At 46.2% G+C, this 10,820-nt stretch overlaps 1 protein-coding gene across 2 annotated transcripts in view; it reads right to left on the minus strand.

Moving 5' to 3' along the window:
* The window catches only part of LOC147098005 (substance-P receptor-like), a 162,904-nt gene extending 154,978 nt beyond the window's left edge, over nucleotides 1-7,926 (minus strand). For both annotated transcript variants that reach the window (XM_085971199.1, XM_085971198.1), the window contains exon 1: nucleotides 7,250-7,926. In XM_085971199.1, the coding sequence (XP_085827325.1) occupies nucleotides 7,250-7,641 (392 nt within the window). In that variant the 5' untranslated portion in view covers nucleotides 7,642-7,926. The remainder of the gene's footprint in view (nucleotides 1-7,249) is intronic.
* Nucleotides 7,927-10,820: the final 2,894 nt, after the last annotated feature.

Genomic DNA, 10,820 nt, shown 5'->3' on the forward strand with positions numbered 1-10,820 from the left:
GGATGGTGAAGGGGAGGGAATGGTTTCCCGCAGATTCGCACTGGACGCAAGTGCCATGGCAGGATGTCACACACCTGTTGAGTTCAAGGGCCACTATTGGGTGGACAATGGCTGAGCTTCGGAACAGGTATCCTGACTTGGATGTGCACCAAAGTAAGGCAAGAGTTTCATCCTTTTTTAATATGGAGATGAAGGAGATGTATTTAAGTCTGAGTTGTTAAAGATGTCAAAGAGTAAAAAGCAATCCTCATACAGACAAATGGGATGGCAGTTGCAAAATGTGATACGAAGGACAGACATGGGGGAGAATTTCAGAGTTGGAGTTGTATTGTATATATGGGCACGAAAACACTGCTTATGTACAGAAACATTAGGGTGGAAGGAGAAGGTGTTAGCTACAAATTACATTACACATGCTCGAGAGAATCAGAAGCTGGGAAGGAAGTGACATATGGCTGCCCTCTTCCTGCCTGAATTCACACTGCCTTTATATTTAATGACAAATTACAGAGGACAAGGTGTCAACAAAGCGGGAATGATGTATTGCTGAAGAAAGCACGCTGCACTGAATAGGGAAGTAGGCCCTGTAGATTGAGGGCATTGGAGCTTAGAGGGTTTACGGACCAACTGATTTGTACCATAATTATATATTCTATGATTTTTATGCACCAATTTGTCCGTACACAAATTAATGCTTCGTAGCTTCATGCGATGAAAACAGTACAAATGTAAAGGTGTACTTCAATACTAATAGAATCTCAGCTACTCACAGAGTACGGCGACTCCAGTAGTGTTCAGGGAGTAGCTGCATTCGCTGCAGTGCCAAGTCATCACCCACACTTGCATCAAGTAACAGCCCAGATACAGGCACCTTGTGTCCATTGTTTAATGCTGGGGATGAGGCAGCACAGGGTGTGAAGTGTTAGTTACTGCTGCTGAAGTGTCTCGCAGAATTGGTGGCTGCTGGTGGAAGTGAGGGTCCCTTTGTGAGTTGTCACGAGATAATAGACTTTAGTGGGACTAACAGCGGATGTTAAACATGTGAACTGGATTGAGCAGGCGCTTGGCTCCACATCCAAACCAGTGCAAGGAATGATGAAATGGTTGTCCACACTGCATCTGATGCTGACCAAGGAACAACACCAGTGGCCATTGAATTGGTCACCACAGTTAGGTCACTCATGGACAAAGCAGATGGAGCCTCGCCCCACTCCCTACCTCTGTAACTTTCTCCAGCCCTACAACCCTCAGAGATCTCTGTGCTCCTCCAATTCTGGCCTCATGCGCATCCCCAATTTTCATCGCTTCACCTTTGGTGGCTGTGCCTTCAGCTGCCTAGGCCTTAAACTCCATAATTCCCTCCCTAAACCTCTCCACTACTCCACCTCTCTCTCAGCCTTTAAGATGCTCCTTTAAACCTACCTCGAACCAAGCTTTCGGTCACCTGTTGTAATAGTTCATTACGTGGTTAAGTGTCAAATTCTCTTTGTTAACACTCCTGTGAAGCACCTTGGGACATTTTACTCTGTTAAAGGTGCTATATAAATGCAAGTTATTGTTGTTGTTGTAGGAGCACATCTCAAGACTGCTCACACTGTTGCTACTGATGCTTTAGGGTGTAAAATCCATCGGCTCCCTTGGATAATGCTTACAGGCAACCAACACAGAAGGACTCGGCGACCTCGCATAGACCTATGGTTCTGTGCACAAAAAGACCATGAGGTGACAGCTTGCATGGAGAAGCACAGGAGCAGCTGGACGACACTGATCTCAAGAGCAGTTCTGGTCCACCGTGTCTCAGAAAGCTATGAGCGCCATCAACTTCAGCTCAGGGCACTCCGAGCACAGCTGCAGTTGCACCTGCACTCATTGCATAGGCAGATAGTGGACTTTCCAAATCATTGGCAGCTCCTCAATGAGCTCAGCAAGTCAGCCACCAGTGTTACTACCACAGCTAATGGAACAGTTAAGAAGAGGGCACATGCACAAGCAATATGTAAAAGTATACTACTGACCAGTCAGGGGAAACAGCCTCTCAGCGTCTAAGCTGTCAAACCCTTTCAGAATCTTATATGTTTCAATGAGATCACCTCCCATTCTTCTCAACTCCAAAGCATATAGATCCATTCTACTTAATCTCTCCTCATAGGCCTTCTAAATCCTAAGCTCTGGAATTCCCTCCCTAAATCTTTCTGCTTCTCCAACCCTCTTCCTTTAAGACCCTCCTTAAAACTTACCTCTTTGACCAAGCTTTTAATCGCCTGTCCCAATATCTCCTTTTTAGCTTGGAGTCCATTTTTTTCTGATTATGATCCTTTGAAGCACCTTGGGATGTTTTACTAGTTAAAGGTGCGATGTTAATGCAAGTTGTTGTTGAAGGGTTGCCTTTAAGTTATAGGAGTTTCACTATCAAAGGGACATAAGAACAGTCAACCAGAAGAGAGGTCATTGGTCCATTGAAGCGTCTGGTACCTTAACTCTCCCAATAACAATAACACCTCCATACAGTTTTGGTGTCCATACTTAAGAAAAGACATACTTGCTCTCGAGTCAGTCCAAAGAAGGTTCACTCGGTTAATCCCGGGGATGAGGGGATGGACATATGAGGAGAGGTTAAGTAGATTGGGACTCTACTCATTGGAGTTCAGAAGAATGAGAGGCGACCTTATTGAAACATATAAGATTGTGAAGGGGTTGGATCGGGTGGATGCGGGGAGGATGTTCCCGATGATGGGTGAAACTAGAACTAGGGGGCATAGTTAGAATAAGGGGCTGCTCTTTCAAAACTGAGATGAGGAGGAACTACTTCACTCAGAGGGTGGTAGGTCCATGGAATATGCTGCCCCAAAAAGCTGTAGGAGCTACATCATTACATAAATTTAAAACAGAAATAGACAGTTTCCTAGAAGTAAAGGGAATTAAGGGTTACGGGGAGCGGGCAGGAATTTGGACATGAGTCTAGGTTCGGATCGGTCATGGCCCTGTGGGTAGCGGAGCGGGCCCAGGGGCCGTGTAGCCTGATCCTGCTCCTATTTCGTGTGTCTAATTCTGTTAGATTCAGGAGATGGTTCTGTGATAGTGGATTGGCGGTTAGGATCAGATCAGCCATGATCTTATTAAATGGCGGAGCAGGCTCGAGGGGCCGATTGGCCTACTCCTGCTCCTATTTCTTATGTTCTTATGTTCTTATTTTGGCCCTTATCATATTGAAATATCTGGAAATACTTCACACAATGAATTACCATTTTGTAGGCAGAGTGTTAAAGCGTCGACATCTTGCAAATCCCCCCAAAATTCTGCTTTGGGGATTATTCCAAGCATTTATCAGTCTTGAGAGTAAACGGTAATTATGCAGATAGACAATCAAGAGTGCCTGCGATTTTACCAGATACACCCCCGGCAAACCAGGCCACCGGAAAATTGCGTTTATATTTTTAAATATTGAGCAAAGAAATTCTTCCTTCTATGGATTTTAAATTTACTTTCGACTAATTTAAATTTATATTCTGCTGACTTACTTTGGAGAAATAAACAGAGGTATCACTTTCTCTTTCGGTTTGTGTGAAAAAGATTTCTTAATTGCATTTTTCTAATCACCGATTTTTAAAAGTCCAGTTTTGTCTGAACAGTAAAGTGTTGATACTGTGGAGTGAGGTGGGGAAGGGGTTGGGCAGTATTATTGAGTTTGACAGTGTGTGGGAGCTGAAGACATAGTGCACACTGGTAATGAGCAGGTCCCTGCAGACCGCCCGGTTAATGACTGTATTTTCACTGATTGTACTCAGGATCAGCTTCACTGACTCCTCCAAGGGCAATCACAGCGCTCGGCGTTAAAGAGGAAATATTTCACAACAATGGAGTGCCGACAGGTAAAGAATTTTCAGAAAAATCACCATTCTTCACTACAGACCTTGCTAAAATGATTTGGAATTCTCTGCCCCAGAGGGCTGTGAATGCTGAGTCTTTGAGTATATTCAAGGCTGAGATGGATAGATAGGGGAATCAAGGGATATGGAGATCCAGCAGGGAAGTGGAGTTATTGATCTTATTGAATCGAGGGGCCGTATGGCCTACTCCTGCTCTTATACTCCTTATATTCTTATGTTCTTGAGATTGTGAGAGAATTAACGTCCCATTTAAAGGATCATTCTCTCCTAAAAGGTCTTTTATTGGCCAGGTTCACTTTTAGCAACACTCTGCTGCGGTTGCCTGCCGTGACAACTCGAGATCTGTCTCAGGTTAAACCTCTGCAATGCCGTTTTTAGACCGCTTCTGAATCTTTGTTAAAATCGATTGGTTGCAGCAAGGGAGATTGGCAACGCTCCGGGGTAAGTACATCACCAAACTCCCCTGGTTTGCTCTGATCGTGACTTGACATTGGTCAGCAGCAGAAAGACTTCCTCCAATCGCCATCCCTCGTGAATTTTCCCGAACGACTTTACAACCTTGCTGGAAACTACAAACATGTGAGATCCCTCTCCCCCCCCCCCCCCCCCCCCGGGGGAAATACGTTTATTTCACTAACACAGAACGGCTTGAGGATTTCTTGCCCAACCTGTTAAACGTCTTCTCCAGGGACAAACCCCTGAACCACCTGCGTGTTGTCTCAATGCTGCAAGTCGCTCTTACAATCTGCTGCTGGTGTCCAGAGATTTCTATTCAAACTTCAAATGAGGAATGAAATAAACGAGTAAAGAATTCAATGGGATGGATTCTATACACATCGCATAATTAAATATTGGCTTTTAAACAGTTCGTTGGGAGAACTTGGAACTGAGCACCAAAGGCTGCAGGGCAGTGTAATATCTCAGGGAGAAAGTCTCGTATAGAATAGAGAATAAACCTATACAAAATGTTCCCAGCAACCTGCCCACTGTAATTCGCTCTCAAGTGAAGTAAGCTGGGTCACCTATTTACATCGCATGAGGATGCAACTCTCTTTAGCAGAAATTGTACCTGCAAATGTGCCCAGAGTGGGATTTATTGGTGCAATTCTGTTTTCAGGGAGTGGGCAGTGTCAGCTGTGACTCAGTGGGTATCACCCTCACTTCTGAGTGAGTTCAAGTCCCACTCCAGGGATTTCAGCACATAAATCTAGGCTGACAATCAGGTGCGGTGCTGAGGGAGTGCTGCACTGTCGGAGGTGCCGTCTTTCGGATAAGATGGTAAACTGAGGTCCCGTCTGCTCTCTCAGGTGGCCGGATTGCGAAGAGGAGCGAAGAAGAGAGTTCTCCCCGGTGTCCTGGGGTCAATATTTATCCCTCAATCAACATAACAAAAAACAGATTATCTGGTCATTATCACATTGCTGTTTGTGGGAGCTTGCTGTGCGCAAATTGGCTGCCACGTTTCCCACATTTCAACAGTGACCACACTCCAAAAGTACTTCATTGGCTGTAAAGCGCTTTGAGTCATCCGGTGGTCGTGAAAGGCGCTATAGAAATGTAAGTCTTTCTTTCAGTCAGTACAGGGGCTGAAAACATACAACAAGATTAACCTCTCTTTAACAAGAATGGTCTTGGGGATCGCCACCGGGAGGGTTAGCGTTCATACGGGATTCCTCTGCCTGTTTTATGATGTTTATTTTAAACGAGTTAACAAGACCTCTGTTTTAAAAATAGCAGACCCGCCAATTTCTCGCAAAACAGTAACGTGTTTCCTTCTAAAATCGCACAGAGCGAGTGCAGTCACAGGTAGCTGATCGGTTGAAGGGTCTCGCCGGAAATCTTAACGAGATTTCTCTCTCAGAATCAGCCGGTGCATTTTCAGCACATTTTACAAGCTTGCTGGCCAGTTCGTGTGTGTGTGTGTGTGTGTAGAATGTGTATGTGTCTGCACACAGTGATAAGTGAACGGTTCTTGCGGCTGTAAGGTTACATTTGAAATATTCGGGGAGATTGCAATGTTGCAGGGAGCGGGTTGTATCGGGGTCCGCGCACACTCCGATGCAGCATTGTGCAGCATTGCTGGGCTGACCAGCTCAGTAATGCCAATCGTTCCTGGGGCAACGCTGCAATACCTCTGCCCGAATAACCGAGGTGGGCGGGGGGCAAACGGAGCTCGGCAGCGACTGAAACCGTCACACTCGGTTTCATTACGAAAAGGAGCGGGATAAATCAGAACCTCGTCCACACCTCGTCCTTCCTGACGCCGCGGGGCTGCAACAGTTCACCGTGTCCGCGTTAGGAGAGATGTGAAAGAGGCTGCCGAACTTCACAGTTCCTATTTGCAGCGGTGAAGTGTGAGGCTCTCTCTTATGTAAGACCGCAGCTCCGTGAAATGACTCCGCGGGTCAGTGAAACATTAGGAAATTGGATATGGGGACTTTATCAGGGAGCTTGTGCGGAGAGTTTATATGACCCTTGTGTGTGTGTGTGTGTGTGTGTGTATATATAGAGAGAGAGGTCGACAGAGAGGCAGTCAGAGAGTGACAAAGAGAGATAGAGACAGTCACACAGAGAGAGATGCAGTAAGAGAGAGAGACAGAATGAGAGAGACAGCAGAGAAAGAGACAGAGAGGCAGACAGAGATTGACAGAGACGCAGAAAGAGAGACAATGGGAGAGAGAAGCACAGAGGCAAAGATAGATAGAGACGGAGCGCGTCACAGAAGGGAGAGTCAGTGAGAGAGAGATGTAAGAAGTCACACAACACCAGGTTATAGTCCAACAGCTTTATTTGAAATCACAAGCTTTCGGAGCGCTGCTCCTTCGTCAGGTGAAGTGGAGAGTAAACATCTGACATTATTCTCTGACTATATAAGCTGTGTCTTTATGCATCTCTCCACTTCACCTGACGAAGGAGCAGCGCTCCGAAAGCTTGTGATTTCAAATAAAGCTGTTGGACTATAACCTGGTGTTGTGTGACTTCTTACATTTGTCCACCCCAGTCCAACACCGGCATCTCCACACCGTGAGAGAGAGAGACAGAGAAAGAGGCAAAGAGAGATAGAGACGGAGACAGAGAGAGATAGAGACGGAGACAGAGAGAGACGGGAAGAGAGAGAGATAGAACGAGAGAAGCAGAGAAAGAGACAGAGAGGCAGGCAGAGATAGAGACACAGAGACGCAGAAAGAGAGACAATGGGAGAGAGAAGCACAGAAAGAGTCAGAAGCAAAGAGAGACGGAGAGAGAGACAGAGAAAGATTACTTCTAAATAATCCGATGAACGGTAGACACATGCAAGAGCAGTGTGGGAGTTGATGGCACGGTTCGGCTGTGAGCCTGCAGGCACATGTTAGGAAGCTCACCTGTCCAGGGCAATGGCAGTCATTGAGTAGATGCTGGCGAACATGGCAGTGATGGGGAAAAAGTTGTGGAAGCGGCAGTAGCCGAGCCCGAAGTACCACTCGTTGTGGATGCCATAGACGAAGTTGATGACCGCGTTGAAGGCGGCCATGGAGACCTCGGCGAACGCCAGGTTGACCAAGAAGTAGTTGGTGACCGTCCGCATCCTCTTGTGGGCCAGGATAATCCACATGACCACCACGTTCCCGCAGACGGCCACTGCCACGATGGTGGAGTAGGCGAGGGCCCACAGGGCGATCTGCCACTTGGGCTGCAGGAACTTGGTGTCCAGCGCCCCCGTGTCGTTCCCCGCCCCAGAATCGTTCTGCGACACGTTGAAGAGGCTCAGGTCCATGGTGGCAGCGCTAGAGATCGGCCTCGGCTCTTTCTCACCCAGGTATCAGTCCAGAATCGGGCGTCAGAAGATCTTGCAACTTCCAGAAGCCCAATATTAGAGGGAGAGAGAAATATATTGCTCATGGGCTGACGATCTCAGGCATGGCTTTAGTCGCTGGCTATCTAGCAAGGCTTCCAAATGAAACTTTGCACATTCATATCTTGCTCTGACTTGCAGCTCTGTTGAGCGAGAGTGTGTGTTTTGCTCTGCAAGCTCCGCCACACGTGTGTTGGCTCCGGCAGCCTGACAGATAGACACTGTAGGAAATAGGGAGGAGGCTAGGTTATTTAAAAACAATATGTTTTTTTTTGTATAGGCGACGTCAGTGCTCCGGGGAAGGCAGAAGAGATACGTGGACCTCCCCGCCACCTCCTATCTGGCGATCTCCAGGAGTGCCCACCCCCCATACCTGCAGTTTACATCATCCTTACTAGAAAATATCCGGGAAGGGGATTTAACTGTAGAATAAGTGAGCTTTTTTTAGATACTGCCTTATTCAACCCGTCTTTAAAGCGCTGCTCATTTATTAAAGTGCATGTCGTGTATTTGAAGTATAATTTACGATGAGACAAGTGACTGCTTTTAAAGTGCATTGTAGCAAGTGAACACCTCCTTCGGTATTAATCATTGACTTTATTTTAAAGACCAGTTAAAAACCCTGTTCAGCAGTTTGCACATTGCCAGCTTAAACCCCGTGCTGCTGGTGGAAGATTTATTTCAATTCCCATTGTGCAGTGTCCGTGCCTCGCGTTTCATTTACTCCTCAGTCCCGGCTTTCTCCGAGCATGTTGCTCTTTACATCTTCTCTCTTCGCCTTTGTTTCTAAACACTCTGATTCCGCCTGTTGGTTGATTCTCGTGCTTTAACACTGTAGGTCGGCAGCAGGAGGGTCTGAGAATCAAAACGCGTGTGTGTATGTGTGAAAGAGAAACAGAAAAGGAGATTGGAATTTAGATTGTGAATTATTAAACAGTCATTTAAAGCAAAATGTGCATTCATTTTATTTTGCACACAACGTTAAGGTTGGGCAGTGTCATTTCAATGTAAGTAAACTGGCTCACATTTCACACCCAGATTCTTCCATTGTAACTTATATACAAATTCTACCCAAATTCTTCCATTATAATCGTAGATGTTTACAGCACAGTCGGAAGCCAATCGGCCCTTCGTGTCTCTGCCGGCTCTCTGAACGATTCAGTCACCTGCTCCTTTCCCTTTAAAAAAATATTCCCCGCAAAAATAAAAAAATAAAACTATCTATGGATTCTGCTTCCCCCACTGTTTGTGGTCGGGCATTCCATGTCCTTCCAACTCTCCCTTGATCCTTTTAGTGACAATCTTAAGTTCATGCCCTGTGCATACTGCCCCAAATGCTATATTACAACAGACTGTAAATGTGTTTTCTTTTATCACCCTGCACGGCAAATTATTTCATACTTTTATCACTCCGAGTTAAGAAGTTCTCCCCAATAGCTGTTTTAAACGTACAATTCACCAATCTAAATGAATGCCCTCTGATCCTACTTTAGAATCATACAGCACAGAATGAGGTCATTAGGCCCATCGTGAAAGACCTATCCAATTAGTTCTACTACCCTGCCCTTTCCTGGAAACCATGCAAATTTTTCCTTTTCAAGTATATATCCAAATCCCTTTTGAAATTTACTATTGAATCTTCTGAACGGCAATAGATTGGGAGAAGGGGAAGTGCAACGAGACCTGGGTGTCCTTGTGCACCAGTCGCTGAAGGTAAGCATGCAGGTGCAGCAGGTGGTTAAGAAGGCAAATGGTATGTTGGCCTTCATAGAGAGAGGGTTTGAGTACAGGAACAAGGATGTCTTGCTGCAGTTGTACAGGGCCTTGGTGAGACCACACCTTGAATATTGTGTGCGGTTTTGGTCGCCTTATCTGAGGAAGGATGTTCTTGCCATGGAGGGAGTGCAGCGAAGATTCACCAGACTGATACCTAGGATGGCAGGAATGACGTATGAGGAGAGATTGGGTCGATTGGGCTTATATTCACTGGAGTTTAGAAGAATGAGAGGGGATCTCTTTGAAACTTATAAAATTCTAACAGGACTAGACTGACTAGATGCAGGAAGGATGTTCCCGATGGCGGGGGAGTCCAGAACCAGGGGTCACAGTCTAAAGATAAGGGGTAGGCCATTTAGGACAGAGATGAGGAGGAATTTCTTCACCCAGAGAGTGATGAACCTGTGGAATTCTCTACCACAGAAGACAGTTGAGGCCAATTCATTAAATATATTCAAGAAGGAGTTAGATATATTTCTTAAGGCTAAAGGGATCAAGAGATATGGGGAGAAAGCAGGGACAGGGTACTGAATTTGGATGATCAGCCATGATCTCATTAAATGGCGGAGCAGGCTCGAGGGGCCGAATGGCCTACTCATGCTCCTATCTTCTATGTTTCTTCCACCATTCTTTCAGGCAGCGCAATCCAGGCCACAACAACTCACTGTGTAAAAAATGTCTCCTAATTTCCCCCCAGTTCTTTTGCCAATGATATCTGTGTCCTCTGCTTACCGATCCACTGCCAGTAGAAACTTCTTCTTAGGCAGTCCCTCGGAACCGACGATGACTTGCTTCCACATTAAAAATGAGTTCTCAGGTGACTGATGAGTCCAATGCAGGACCTACAGTCTCTGTCACTGATGGGGCAGACGGTGGTTGAAGGGGCGGGTGGGTGGGGTGCTTGGGTTGACGTGTGCACCTTGTGTTGCGCTTGGCTTCCGCTTGCTCCCAGCGAAGAGATTCGAGGGGTTCGGCGCCTTGCTGGATGCTTCTCCTCCACTTTGTGCGGTCTTGGGCCATGGATTTCCAGGTGTCGGTGGGGATGTTGCACTTTTTCAAGGAGGCAAGAAACAGTTTCTTCCTATCTACTCTATCAAAACCCCTCATAATTTTGAAGACCTCTATTCAATCTCCCCTTAACCTTCCCTGTTCTAAGGAGAACAATCTCAGCTTCTCCAGTCTCTCCACATAACTGCAATCCCTCATATCTGGTACCATTCTAGTAAATCTCCTCTGCACCCTCTCCAGGGCCTTGACATCCTTCCTAAAGCCCAGTGCCCAGAATTGGACACAATACTCTAGCTGAGGCCTAACCAGTGTTTTAT

Source organism: Somniosus microcephalus, chromosome 30 (assembly GCF_052327205.1).
Source record: "Somniosus microcephalus isolate GS21.2 chromosome 30, FLI_Smic_1.0, whole genome shotgun sequence".
Lineage (NCBI taxonomy): Eukaryota > Metazoa > Chordata > Chondrichthyes > Squaliformes > Somniosidae > Somniosus > Somniosus microcephalus.